Source organism: Piliocolobus tephrosceles, chromosome 6, assembly GCF_002776525.5.
Source record: "Piliocolobus tephrosceles isolate RC106 chromosome 6, ASM277652v3, whole genome shotgun sequence".
In the NCBI taxonomy this organism is placed as follows: Eukaryota; Metazoa; Chordata; class Mammalia; order Primates; family Cercopithecidae; genus Piliocolobus; species Piliocolobus tephrosceles.
The window spans coordinates 32,591,502-32,605,906 of NC_045439.1; the positions used below are offsets into that span (position 1 = coordinate 32,591,502).

The following is a 14,405-nucleotide window of genomic DNA, read 5'->3' on the forward strand; positions in this document are numbered from 1 at the left end:
ATTCTAACTCCAGAAACTTACCTATATCTATTTTGTTAACCTTGATTAGACCTTCTGGAGAAGTAACCAATTTGTCCATCTTAGGAGCAATTTGGAATGAGAATTTTTATTTTTTTTCTGTAAGGCCCATCCTGCCTGCAGTAGAGCCTTTGGGCTTCTTAAGAGGTCCTACAGATTCTAATAGTTTCGTCTTTGTAGATGTGTTAATATATTTAAAATACTTAGGACATGGCCTGGTACATGACAGATGGTGTTTCACATCATTGTCATATGAAGAACACTCTGTGGGCCAATAGAGGTGTGCCTTAAAATTCTTCATCTTGCCTGATTTTGTTTGCATAACTTCTGGAGAGTCTGTGTCCTCCTCATCTAGGCCACGTTTCCATTTGTTGTGAAAGATGACCTTGTCCCTGCAGTCTCCGCCAGTAGTCACACAGCTTTTCACAGCAGCTGCCATCTTTAATTCTTTTTCCTGAGATTCCAGGAAGGTTGTGACATTGTCACTTTTTTGTTCTACAATCTTTTAAATTTTCTGCATTTGCCTGAAAAGCGCCCCATAAGAATAGATTTCCCATGGCTCTAAAAATTATTCCCAATAATACCTTACTTGGTTCAAAAGCAGACTGTTTCTCCTCATTTCATCTCAAATCAGACTTTTGGGCAAGATGTTCTTCAGAGTAAGCAAATCCACAACCTAAAAATCTCTTCAAGAGGCATCTCTGGTCTTGTGAAGAGACCTCTTCAAAAACCCACAGTAAAACTCCCTTCCCTCCAGTTGGCCACCAGTCTGCCACCAAACACAAACAAATTCTGCTGCTAATCGGTTTTCCTTGTGATCTAGTTCCTGAGGTCTTTGGATCTGTGCAATGAATTATTTATTGTTTTATTAAACAGACAGTGGTGTCCCAGAGAGGAACCATAAATAAAATGGAAATCTGGTGCTGTGATAAAGTAATAACTAGCATTAATGAGACCTGGTTTTCCTTTCAGAAAGTCCAGTACACCTGTAACAAAGGTTAAAGCAATTTGTATTTAATTTGCATTCTGATGTTAACTTTTAATCAGCAATTCTAACAAAAATGCATCAACTATTTCTAATTCTTACCTCTATCAAAAAACAACTGTATAAATTTAAGACCAACACTAAAACAAAAACAAAAAAACTGTAAATTTTCTCTTTAGAAATGATTGTTAACAATTGGAAATGAGTGTGACAGCACCTTGTGGGTTTTTTAGTAATAAAAAGCTCTTTTCAACCACATTGTAAGTCTTCCTTCAAAGTTTTTTCCTTTGGTCTGGCTAATGTACGCTCCTCACAGCAAATTATCATTCATTATTTGGGTGCCACAGGCCCATTAAGCAAAGAAGAATAAGAGAATTCTAATGTAAAGTAAGTTTATTACATTAAATAAGATCTTGAAAATATGTCTGATGGGTCTTAGGGGAGGATGTTCTTTTTCATCAACATAATCTTTAGGAGAGGAGTACTCATTTGCTTGCAAAGGCCATAATCTGTTCCTGGAGAAAAAATATAAGTGAGTGAAACTCTTAACACTGTAAGGTGAAGAAAATAATTATTGTAGATAATTCTCTACAGAATTATTATTGTAGATAATAATCATGTAGATATTCTCCCAAGAGTCCCTGTTTTATTTCGGCTAAAAAAAGAAATATATACATATCTATAAACACATGTTTTGGAGACAGGGTCTCACTCTGTTGACTGGGCTGGAGTGCAGTAGTATGATCATAGCTCACTGTAGTCTCAAACTCCTGGACTCAAGCGCTCCTCCCTCCCCAGCCTCCTAAAGTGGTGGGATTACAGGCATGAGCCACTGCACCCAACAGAAGAAACGTATCTTTAAATGCAAGTTTTCAGGATGAAACCAGCCAAGCAGCAAAAGGAGCTTAAACATCTTCATCATTAGAAATCCCTATTCATTATTATTCTTTTTTTTTTTCAAGAGACTGGTCTTACTCTGTCACCCAGTCTGAGTACAGTGATGTGATCATAGCTCACTGTAGCCTCAAACTCCTGTGCTTAAATGATCCTCTTGGCCTCAGTGTCCTGAATAGCTAGGACTACAGGCATGTGCCACAACACTCCCTATTCACTATTCTTAAGCCCTTCTTATACATAAAGTTACTACTTAGATGTGGGCTGTAACACCTAAAAGCCTAGCAAGTACTCTTCTGCTCGTAACCCTTGAGAAGGCAGACACATAAAGATAATAATTTTACAGCCAAGAAAATTAATTCAAAGAATTACAGCCGCAGTGGCTCATGCCTGTAATCCCAGCACTTTGGGAGGCCACGGCACACAGATCACCAGTCAGGAGTTCAAGACCAGCCTGGCCAACATGGTGAAACCCCCATCTCTACTAAAAATTAAAAAATTAGTTGGGTGTGGTGGCAGGTGCCTGTAATCCCAGCCACTTGGGAGGCTGAAGCAGGATAATCACTTGAACCTGGGAGGCAGAGGCTGCAGAAATTGTGCCACTGAACTCCAGCCTCGGCGATAAGAGCAAGACTCTGTCTCAAAAAAAAAAAAGAAATTGAGAGCTGTTTGCAAAGTCATTCCTCTGAGCAACCTCTTACTTTGAGTGGAGACACTGCATTTGTGGCCTGCAAGCCCCATGTCCTGAGCAACACAAGCGGGGCGGCACTGGTAGAATAGAGCCTTTTTAGTAAGTCTGTAGCAGCCAGAAGAGCAGTGTTGTGACGTTGTCTTTCCGTTTCATAACCTGTGAGGTGGCTCATGGAACCTGAAAGGCAGAGGAAAGATTAAATCCCTCATCCAATAATAACATCCAATAATAAGGTTTTCTTCCCTCTCCTAGCAAGCCACAATATGTATTTTATGTCCACTCCCTCTTGCTACTGTGGGCCCTGATTTTGCCTAACTATACGACCTCTGGATACTTCTCCACAGTACCTGAATCCTTACCTAAGTCCTTCCCGTTGAAGGCTGCCGTACTGAGGTGATGGGCCAAGCTGGAGATATCCCCAAAGCCCATGTTGACACCCTGTCCTGCAAGCGGATGGACTCTGTGGGCTGCGTCCCTAAGAATAAAGCAGAGTTCAGGTGTGACCTCTGGCAGCGCGGTGAGAAGGGAATGGCCCTGCTCTGTTATCATCTTACCCAATGAGCGCCACCCGAGGCCTGACGTACTCAGCAGCATGTCCCAACCCAAGAGGAAACAGAACTCGGCTTTTGGCATCCACCCTGGCTACGCTTGGGGGCAGCTGGCGAGCCGAGACCTTCGTGGGCTTCAGAAGGCCGACAGCATACTGCAGCATGGCACCAGCTGTGTCGATGAAGTCCGTGTGGTCAGCATCACTCCACTGAGCAGCACCAGCCACAAGACACACAAGGTGAAATTTGAGTAGCAGGGAATTAAAAATTCAACAAAGAAACCTTGTTTGTAACCAAAGCTTAGGCTAATGCTACCCAACTTGCCTACACTGATCTTGACAAGCGATAAGCCCCTCAAGTACAAAGCTCAACTTCTCTTCGCTCCCCACAGGTTTTAAGATCAAGCCAAACTGCACATGAGCTGGCCCCTGCCTACTGCTGAGCTTCACCTTTCACTAGTCCCCACCCTCAATAACCATACACCGGCCACAGTATAGCTCATCACACAGTATCCTTCTACCTCCACAACTCTCCTCTGCTTAGAATGCCCGTCTCTATTTCATTAGGATAACACCTCAGAGCATCCAGAAGATGTCGCCTCTTTTTAACTCCTCCAGTCTTTCTCTGTGTTTCCTCCTGTATGCTTCCCCAGCATCCTATGCATCCTTCTGTCACTGTACGGAGATTGTCATTTACGGTCTTCCTCGCCTGACTATGAACTTCCTGAAAGCAGAGACTGTTCTCAGTATCTCCAGAGCCCGCTACATAGAAAGGACAATTAATGGTGAATGACTGCACTGCAGAGGTCCTAGACCTGTGCCAGGAATATATACTAAATGGCCCAGAGTGGGGTAGTGTTCACCATTTATCTCAGAATCCACTTCAGTATGTTCAGTTCCTTTTATTCTTGTTGCTACTACAAAGCAGTGGAGTCTCAGTTCTTTGGTGTGAAGGTGGCAGGCTTTGAGTGTCATTTAGGCTCCAAAAGTAATACTGGTACCCCTATTATCCAAAGGCTGTGTCTACTCCAGAATAGTTATTTGTATTTGTTGAGCACCTACAATGTACTAAAGATGTTCCATGCATTTTACAAAAGTTCTCTCATTTTGAAAGAACTCTCTCTTCATTCAATCCTGAGAAGTTAGTGATACTATTTACATTTTTCAGGAAATGAACAGGTAGAACCAGTACTGAACCCACCTACTAAGCTTACTCTTAAGCCCCATGCTGACATTCGCTCAGCCTTTCCCTAGGAATACTTCCAATGAATTAGGCTTGAAAGGTTCAGAGAGCTGGAACCTAGCAGAACTGTTCAAAGTGATGCAAGTGTTACAGCTTCAAAAAAAGGCCAATGATAACCACCACCCAGGCAGCTGTTTCAGTCAGCCTAACAGCAGCCCACAACCCTCAAACGGTTATTATTTATTATTTCTATTGTTTTGCATTTCCCTGTATGCCCTCCTCCACATAATCCAGACCAAGCATTATAGTTACAAAGTACAAAGGGACAGCTGACTGGTTACTCCTTTTTCCTGACTCAAAACCACCTTTCTGGCTGGGCATGGTGGCTCATGCCTGTAATCCCAGCACTTTGGGAGGCCAAGGCAGGCAGATCACTTGAGGTCAGGAGTTTGAGACCAGCCTGGCCAACATGGTGAAACCCCATCTCTACTAAAAATACAAAAATTAGCCAGGCGTGGTGGCACATGACTGTAGTCCCAGCTACTTGGGAGGCTGAGGCAAGAGAATCACTTGAACCCAGGAGGCGGAGACTGCACAGTGAGCCAAGATCGTGCCACTGCACTCCAGCCTGGCAAGACTCTGTTTTAAAAAAAAAAAAAAAACAAAACCACACCTTTCTGTACGTCCTCCTGCAACACATCATTAGCTGGGTATATTGATACTCACAAAGGCAGAGTTAACGGCATCCACAAATTTTTCCTCATCCATGCTAACTAGCTGTGCTGCATGTTCATGGGATGTAGACCAAACCAAGGAACTCAAGGTGTCTGAAAGCTGTGTCAAAAGAACACCAATACCAAGGGCTAAGATTCTTTTGCACTTGGGAACTCTCAAGCATAAAAAGACAAGAAGGGAACTTACAACCAGCCTGGGCAGATTCCCTTGAAACCAAAAAAAGGCTAAGAGAAAGGGAAGAGGAAAGGCTGCATGCATGTGGGAGACTGGCCAGAAGGACCTCTTACCGGGAGCAGAGCAATAGGCCCAGAGGGAAGAAATCTCTGCCAGGCTACGTTGTTTTCTGTGGCCTGCAACAGAGAGGAGAAAAGTTTCTCTGCGAAGTACCTAGTGCCTATGAATAGAGTCCCCAGATGGCAGCTCAGGATCTTACCTCTGATAAATATAGAGTAGCCACAACAGCAGACTGGTCATAGTTCCAGCTCACATTCTGGATTCCAGCAGCCTGCCGTACTCCGGAGTTGTGACCATCTGCACCTATCTGCATGGACACACGAGCCTGCTAAGTCTTACAGCCTCTCCTTAAACTGCTTCAGAAGTTTTTCTTTGCCCCCTAAAGTTTCCTCCAGCTCTGATTGTTGGTGAGCCCATTCTGTGGCAGAATAATTCCATCAGGCCTGCTTCACTCAGAGCCCCTAGACGCGGAGCCCCTGCACTGTGTCACCTCAGCCTCAGCCAACAGAGCCAAAGCTGGACGTGACTCAAAAGGTGCCAGCCATGAGTTAAACTCAGCCAGGCCCTCCTGATACTTGAACTAGAGAGCAATAAGGAGAGTTTCAGTATGGGGCACACACTGGAGCTGAATAGTTCTGATGTAGGGTTAGGAATGGCTGCCATGCGAAAAGGGAAGCTTGTGAGCAGAAAGGAGAAAAATGAGAGGCAAGAGATCAATGACCACAGACTCCTCAGAGGGAAAGAACAGCCTCCATTCCCTACACTCTGGTGCCGGCCCTGTGAGGCCCAGCTATCTGTTATTTCATGACCTAAGACAGCCCATGAGATTGCTTCCTGTACAGGATTTAGGATGAGACCATCTCAACTTGAGCTGGCCTGAATGGGTACTGGTCCTTATAACCAAAAGCTTTGCCTAAAATTAAACTAGAGCTTAGATCTAAAACCAGAATCCCTAGAATCTAGGATAAGATGTAGATATACAAGACCCCTAGCAAAATAAGAATCTTCAACTACCAACAATTTGGTCTGGAAGGTGCTGCCATCACCTAGGGTAATATGAACCCAAGGGCTGGAGTCTGTCATAGGAAATGGACAAGGCCAGGTATAGCGAATGGCTTTGCTCCTGTAGAGAACCGTCACTCGGTCTGGGGAGTTCAAAAGAGAGAAAAGAAAATTAGAAAGGTGGGCCACATAGGCTGAGGAAAAAGCCATAACTAAACCTAAAGCAAGGTCCCAGGACAGCAGTGTCTTGTCATTTAAGATTAAAAACAAAAAAATCAGCAATTAATGCTATGGTCTGAGCTAATAAATGACAGAAGCCACAGAGATAATTCAATGTCAAAAAAAGACACTGAAGTTCTCAGTGAACTCTGTCAGAGGCACTCTTTCTTACTGTCCACATGCTTCTGGGCCTCCATTTTCACTCTGCGCCTAAATGAGCCCGTGTGTGCTTTTACAGTAGACAAGCTGGGAATACCAAAGGCTGAAACAAATCCTAGACTACAAAAGATTTTCTTCCAGCTGGAAATCATTTCATTTTCCTGGTCATAAAAACAATACGCTCTATAGCCAGGCACGGGTAGCTCATGCTTGTAATCCCAGCACTTAGGGAGGCTGAGGCAGAAGGATCACTTCAGCCCAGGAGTTCACGACCAGCCTCTTCACGACCAGTGAAGACCACTTCACTCTCAACAGGATGGCTACAGTTTTTTTTTTAAAAGAAGGTAAAACCCCATCTTTACAAAAAATTAACCAGGCATGATGGTGCGCACCTGTAGTCCCAGTTAGTCAGGAGGCTGAGGTGAGAGGATTGCTTGAGCCACTGCACCCCAGCCAGGGAGAACAAAGCAAGACCTTGTCTCAAAACAAAACAAAACAAAACACTATTTCCAAAAACATCAGACTGTATGCATCGTTTACAGCTTTTTGTATGTCGGTCAGTCAGTCATACCCTCAACAAAGCGATTTAAATAGTAATAGTAAGCTTGCTGTAAAAGTTTGGACAACAAAGAAAGGTTAAAGTGGGGAAAAATCACCCTTAATGAAACTACTCAGAGACAACTGCAGTTACAGCTTTGGTATATGGCTTTCCAGACAATTTCCTATGCATGTACATGCACACACAAGTGTGATCATATGACCCAATATATTATGGAACAAATTTCTGAGTTATTAAAGTTTAGATCCAAATTATCTTTAAAAGGTACATCGTTGTTCATTACATGAACTACTATTCAATATCAAAAAGCATTTAAGTTGCAAATCGCGTAACTGATAAATTTATATTCAGAATATATAAAGAACTCCTATAACTCAAAAAGAGAAATAATCCAATTTAAAAACAGGCAAGGCCAGGCGCGGTGGCTCACGCCTGTAATCCCAGCACTTTGGGAGGCCGAGGCAGGCGGATCACGAGGTCGGGAGATTGAAACCATCCTGGCGAACACTGTGAAACCCCATCTCTACTAAAACTTCAAAAAAATTAGCCGGGCGTGGTGGCGGGTGCCTGTAGTCCCAGCTACTTGGGAGGCTGAGGCAGGAGAATGGCATGAGAATGAACCAGGGGGGTGGAGCTTGCAGTGAGCAGAGATCGCGCCACTGCACTCCGGCCTAGGCAACAGAACGAGACTCCATCTCAAAAAAAGAAAAAAAAAACAGGCAAAACATTTTGAACAGACATTTCTCCAAAGTGGAGAATACACAAATGGCCAGTAAGGACAGGAAAAGATACTCAGCATCATTAGTTATTAAGGAAACACAACCACAACTACCATGAGATACCACTTCACTCTCAACAGGATGGCTACAGTTTTTTTTTTAAAAGAAGGAAAATAAGTGTTGGTGAGGATGTAGAGAAATTGGAACCCTTATATACAGGTGGGAAAGTGAAACTGCATAGCCTCTTTAGAAAAGTTTGGCAGCTTCTGAAAATATTAAACATAGAATTATTATGTAACCCAGCAATTCCTTAAGTATCCAGCACTGTGAAATAATCATCAGAGGATTCCTTTTTTTGAGATGGAGTCTTGCTCTGTCACCCAGGCTGGAGTGCAGTGGCATAATCTCGGCTCACTGCAAGCTCCACCTCCTGGGTTCACGCCATTCTCCTGCCTCAGCCTCCCGAGTAGCTGGGTCTACAGGCACCTGCCACCACGCCTGGCTAATTTTTTTTTTTTTTGTATTTTTAGTAGAGATGGGGTTTCACCATGTTAGCCAGGATGGTCTCGATCTCCTGACTTCATGATCCGCCCACTTTAGCCTCCCAAAGTGCTGGGATTACAGGCGTGAGCCACCGCGCCTGGCCATCAGAGGATTTCTTTATGATGGATACTGAATATTGTAAAAGAGATCCTTTCTTCCAGTAAGTCCTAAGCAGTTCACTTCCCAATGAATGCAAGATGGAAGATGGGGGCCTCACCAGACACAGCCTCCAGCTGCTTAGTGAGAGCATGCATGACGACATCATTCTCCACGATATATCCCATATCATCTAAATTATCCTTATCAAACATTATCAGGGCCTCTGAGCAGGCGTCCCACACCTGGAAACACAAAAGGAAAGTTTGCATTAAAACCAAGAAGAAACATCACTCCAATCAGAAACCATATTGCTTTCCCAAGTGACAGAGCAGAAAAATCACAATTGTCACCCTCTCTGGCAGGAAAATATAAAATTAGAAGAAGATTCTGGGAATGCTTCTCCCCGCTTCCTCGGACTGTGAACCTTGTCTGATTCCTCTTACATTCACAGAACACTTGGAGAAAGTGGACTCCGATAGCTTAACACAAGACAGACCAAAACATCTTGACAAAATTGAAAAACATAAAGGGGCACCTGCATTCGCCGAAAGGCTCTGTATCTCATGTTGCAGATATGGTCCCAGGCACCAAAACCTACAAAAGAAAGGATCTATAGACCAGAGTGACCTCACAGGGACCTAGGCTCCCCCTTGTCCCTCCATCCTGTTATGTAAAGGGTTGTTTTCAGTGTTCTTCAATAACACTCTCCACTTCTATCTTGTTTGATGTTATTACCTAAGCTACTCTGTTCCCCAGTTCCAGGTTGCGTAGCATGAAAAACCACCCAGCTTCTGCCGGGCGCAGTGGCTCACGCCTGTAATCCCAGCACTTTGGGAGGCCGAGGCGGGCGGATCACAAAGTCAGGAGATCGAGACCATCCTAGCTAATACGGTGAAACCCCGTCTCTACTAAAAAATACAAAAAATTAGTTGGGCGTTGTGGCGGGTGCCTGTAGTCCCAGCTAATTGGGAGGCTGAGGCACGAGAATGGCGTGAACCCGGGAGGCAGAGCTTGCAGTGAGCCGAGATAGCACCACTGTACTCCAGCCTGGGTGACAGAGCGAGACTCCATCTCAAATAAATAAATAAATAAATAAATAAATAAATAAATAAATAAATAAAGACCCAGCTTCCATGATCAAAAGATCGAATCACATAAAGTAGGGGAAATAAAAAAAGAAAACCAAATCCGTATTGTTCTTTTTCTTCATCATCCTATTGAAGTTATACAACTCCTAAAGACAAATTTTAAAAAATTATTTTACAAAGGATTTCTAGAAACTTAAAACCATCTGTCTTTTTTTTTTTTTTGAGACCGAGTCTCACTCTGTTACCCAGGCTGGAGTGCAGTGGCTGGGCACTCGCGGGCTAGTTTTTTGTATTTTTTAGTAGAGACGGGGTTTCACCGTGTTAGCCAGGATGGTCTCAATCTCCTGACCTCGTGATCCACCTGTCTCGGCCTCCCAAAGTGCTGGGATTACAGGCTTGAGCCACCACGCCTGGCCCATTGGTCTTTTCTTTTTCAAGATACAAGGTCTCGGTATATTGCCCAGGCTAGACAAACTCCCGGGCTCAAGCGATCCTCCCATCTCAGCCTCCCAAGTGGCCAGGACTACAGGTACACACGACTGTGCCTGGCCTATTTTTTATTTTTTAGCTCTTCATAGCACTGAACAGATTCATTCACTGAGGAAATATTTACTGATCACCAACTATGTGCCAAATACAGTAAAGTGGGAAACCAAACGGACAAAGTCCCTGGCCTTCTGCAGTTAACATTCTAATTGGAGAGATGGACAATAAAAAACAAACACATAATATAATGCCAGGTAGTAGTAAGCATTACGAAGAAAAATAGAGCAGAGAAAGGGGCTAGAAAGTGATGGAAGAGTTTAATTTGAGATAGGGTGATTTCAGACAGGATGGTCTGAGGGAAATATTCAGCAGACCTAATGACAGTTGGCTAACTGGTTCCACGTGTACACATTATTCATCTGCACCCCAAGAGCATTTCACATGCAAGCTCCCTAGCTTGCTAGAGGGCTTGACTCAGGATGAAGAGAGCACTGCTATTCAAAGTGAATGTTCATGATTAGTTCATATGATTTCAGTTCCACCAATTCATAATGACACAACATCACAAGTGAAGTCAACATGATGGACCCACATGCCTCAAGGATGCATTCCTGACAGGGAGTTGATGAGTTGATGCAGTGGCAATGGCAGGGGTCCACATCTGCATTAGACTACCAATCCCACCCCCTCTCCACCCACCTCAGTGAATTCCCTCCTCGTCAGATGCTCTGATGACTCTGCCCCATGGGATACACTAGAAAGCTGAGTGGGAAAGGAGACTGGATCTTTGAAGGAGGATCTTCTACTCACTACTGAGAAGTGTCGCAGAGCCAGGAGAAATGGAGCTGACCCTGTTGCTGTAAGTTTCTGACAATTTCTCCAATACTTTCTTTGGACCTGCTTCTAGCAACAGGATTTTCTTGTCATGAAAGTGAATATCATACCCTAAAAAAATTTTTAAAAAATAAAAAATTTGTATCATTTCAGGAAAATCAAGTATTTCTTTTCCCATTACCAAGAGAAACAACAGAGTAACTACTTAACCCTTAGAGTATGAATTTCTTACAGAGAACATAAAGTAAACACGATACCCATGCAGAGTCCTAAGCAATAACATATACCACCAATTTAGCCATGAGAACCACCCTGCCCACCACTGTAAGCCTTCTCCAAAGACCACTACATGCCACGTGCCAAGAAGCAAGTAATGGCAAACACCTAACTAGCAAACAGAAAGCCCTAGAAAGGAAAAATGAATTGAAAAAGTTATAGTATTTAAACACCAGTTCTTTCCAATCTCAAGTATTAAAGTCACTAAAAATTACAACTCCTGTTCAAAAGAAAAAGTGGAATAAATAAGCAAAATTCAATGCAGTCTCAAGATTAAACCAAGAATAAAGAATTACGAGTTTATAAAGGCTGGTGAGGTGGCTCACACCTGTAATCTCAGCACTTTGCAGGCCAAGGTGGGCAGATCACCTGAAGTCAGGAGTTCGAGACCAGCCTGGCCAACATGGTGAAACCCTGTCTCTACTAAAAATACAAAAAAATTAGCCAGGTGATGGCAGGCACCTGTAATCCCAGCTACTCGGGAGGCTGAGGCAGGAGAATCGCTTGATCCTGGGAGACAGAGGTTGCAGTGAGCCAAGATTGCACCATTGCACTCCAGCCTGGGCAACAAGAGCAAAACTCCATCTCAAAGAAAAGAATTAGAGTTTATAAAAGAAAAGGGGGACCAGGCATGGTGGCTCACACCTGTAATCTTAGCATTTTGGGCGGCCGAGGTGGGAGGATCGCTCAAGCCCAGGAGTTCAAGACCAGCCTGGGCAACATAGCAAGACCCTGTCTCTACAAAAATATATATTTTTTAAAACTAGCTAGGCATGGTGGCACACCTGAGCCATGTTTGTGCAACTGCACTCCTACCCGGGGGACAGTAAAACCCTGTCTCAAAAACTTAAAAAAAAAAAAAAAAAAAGGTCAGGCACAGTGGGTCACGCCTGTAATCCCAGCACTTTGGGAGACCGAGGCGGACAGATCACTTGAGCTCAGGAGTTTGAGACCAGTGTGGGCAACATGGTGAAACCTCGTCTCTACTAAAAACACCAAAATTAGCCAGGTGTGATGGCGGGCGCCTGTGGTCCCAGCTTCTTAGAAGGCCGAGGCAGGAGAATCACTGGAACCCGGGAGGCAGAGGTTGCAGTGAGCTGGGATCCTGCCACTGCACTCCAGCCTGGGTGACAGAGCGGAGACTGTCTCAAAAAAAAAAAAAGAAAGTTAGCTCCATCCATACAGACAGTGAGCGGCCCCTCTTGCTGCAGTACCACAGCAGCTTTTGCTGTGGAGGATGGGGCACAGGGACACACTCTGTAGAGGGCACTAGCTTCTTCTCTTTTTTTTGAGATGGAGTTTCGCTCTTGTTGCCCAGGCTGGAGTGCAGTGGCACAACCTCGGCTCACTGCAACCTCCCCCTTCCAGTTTCAAGCAGTTTTCCTGCCCCAGCCTCCCAAGTAGCCATGAGAACCACCCTGTTACAGAAGTCTATGATCTGCTTTAAGTTAAATTTTGTGTATCTTGTGAGATGAGGATCATAGGGTGGAATAGCTGCCCTCAGATCAGGGTGTCCAATCTTTTGGCTTCCCCAGGCCACAGTGGAAGAAGAATTGTCTTGGGTCACATATAAAAAACACTAATACTAATGATAGCTGAGGAGCTTAAAAAAAAAAAAATCGCAAAAAATATCTCATAATGGGCCGGGCATGGTGATTCATGCCTGTAATCCCAGCACTTTGGGAGGCAGGGGCAGGTGGATCACGAGGTCAGGAGTTCAAGACCAGCCTGGCCAATATGGTGAAACCCTGTCTCTACTAAAAATACAAAAATTAGCTGGGTGTGGTGGCACGTGCCTGTAATCCCAGAGGTTGCAGTGAGCCAAGATCGTGACATTGTACTCCATCCTGGGCAACAAGAGCGAAACTCCGTCTGGGGGGAGGGCGCGGGGGGGAGTGAGAAGACTACAAAATGGAAGAAAATATTTGCAAGTCATTTATCAGATAAGGGACTTGTATACAGAATAAACAAAATAATGGCCAGGCAGGGTTGCTTATGCCTGTAATCCCAGCACTTTGGGAGGCTGAGGCGGGTGGATTGCTTTGAGCCCAGGAGTTCCAGACCAGCCTGGGCAACATAGTGAGACCTCATCTCTACAAAAAAACACAAAAATCAGCCGAGTGGTGGCGCATGCCTGCAGTCCCAGCTATTTGGGAGGCAGAGGCAGGAGGATCAATTGAGCCAGGGAGGTTGAGGCTGCAGTGAGCTGTGATCATGCCACTGCACTGCAGCCTGGGCACAGAGGAAGACTCTGTCTCGAAAAATAAATAAAAATGACTCTTACCACTCAGTATTCAAAAGACAAACTGCTCAATTAAAAACCGGGCAAAGGGTCTGAATAGGCATTTTTCCAAAGAAGACACACAAATGACCAAAACACATGTGAAAGGATATTCAACGTCATTAATCATTAGGGAAATACAAATCAAAACCTGAAGATCCCACTTTACTTACACCCACTACAATGTCTATAAACAAAAAGACAATGACAAGAACTGTCCAGGATCTGGAGAAACTGGAACTCTCATATATAAATAACCCTGGGAAGGCCTGCTTTCCCATGAGTAGAACAGACTCAGAACGCCCCTCCCACTTTTGACCCTACTGGACTCTGAAGGACCACACGCATTCCAGCCTGCCCTGGGGTTCCTCTAGGAGGGCAGGGGAGAAACTGTCTTTGGACAAGTCGTGCTAGGGCTCTCACGGCTCTCATCGGGCCTCCGCGGCCCAGTTTCCCGCCACTAGTAGCCTGGAGAGGAGCTTACCCAAGGCACAGGCCATTGCAGCGCCCACCAGGCCTCCACCCGACACCACCACGTCATACACGGTGTCTGCTGAGGCGCCGGACCACCTGCGGCAGGACACCACCGGGCTGCTGTGGGCAGCTGCACCCACAGCCCCGCATCGGCTCACGAGCCGGGCCGCCATGGTGCAGACCTGCGCCGTCGCACTCAGGCCTCCGGCAGGCCCAACTAGGTAGTGCTTCCGGAGCAGAGCACTCCAATCCCGTCCCGCTTCAGCGGCGTCCTCAGAACCGGAAATAAAATGCGCGAAGAGAATAGGCCAATCGGAAAACGAACTTTGCCTCCTCGGGCGGGCTGCCCTGGAAGCCAATCAGACGCCAAAGCTACAAA

General features: G+C 44.9%; 2 protein-coding genes across 2 annotated transcripts in view; one reads left to right on the top strand and one right to left on the bottom strand.

Annotated features, from left to right (window-relative positions):
* The window catches only part of ENTPD5 (ectonucleoside triphosphate diphosphohydrolase 5 (inactive)), a 64,710-nt gene extending 59,088 nt beyond the window's left edge, over positions 1 to 5,622 (top strand). Inside the window, exon 16 of the mRNA XM_023183733.3 lies at positions 2,933 to 5,622. Within this exon, the coding sequence (XP_023039501.1) occupies positions 2,933 to 2,965 (33 nt within the window). The 3' untranslated portion in view covers positions 2,966 to 5,622. The remainder of the gene's footprint in view (positions 1 to 2,932) is intronic.
* COQ6 (coenzyme Q6, monooxygenase) lies at positions 1,382 to 14,304 on the bottom strand. The gene is made up of 12 exons (XM_023183699.2): positions 14,037 to 14,304; positions 10,972 to 11,106; positions 9,123 to 9,181; positions 8,706 to 8,829; positions 6,302 to 6,432; positions 5,487 to 5,594; positions 5,341 to 5,403; positions 5,045 to 5,152; positions 3,143 to 3,345; positions 2,948 to 3,063; positions 2,599 to 2,765; positions 1,382 to 1,518 (listed from the first exon to the last, which is right to left on the bottom strand). Exons 1-12 carry the CDS (start codon positions 14,197 to 14,199, stop codon positions 1,489 to 1,491), a joined length of 1,407 nt encoding a protein of 468 aa, XP_023039467.2. The 5' UTR covers positions 14,200 to 14,304; the 3' UTR covers positions 1,382 to 1,488.
* Positions 14,305 to 14,405: the final 101 nt, after the last annotated feature.

Bases quoted from the DNA above. Each gene is read 5' to 3' on its own strand.
- COQ6 (XM_023183699.2), bottom strand. From the start codon at position 14,199: ATGGCGGCCCGGCTCGTGAGCCGATGCGGGGCTGTGGGTGCAGCTGCC. The intron at 6,433-8,705 runs GTGAGGCCCCCA...TGAACTCCCCAG, and splicing joins GCAGCTGGAGGCTGTGTCTG to ACCGAGTGACGGTTCTCTAC. The intron at 5,595-6,301 runs GTAGTTGAAGAT...GTGTCCATGCAG, and splicing joins CCTTCCAGACCAAATTGTTG to ATAGGTGCAGATGGTCACAA.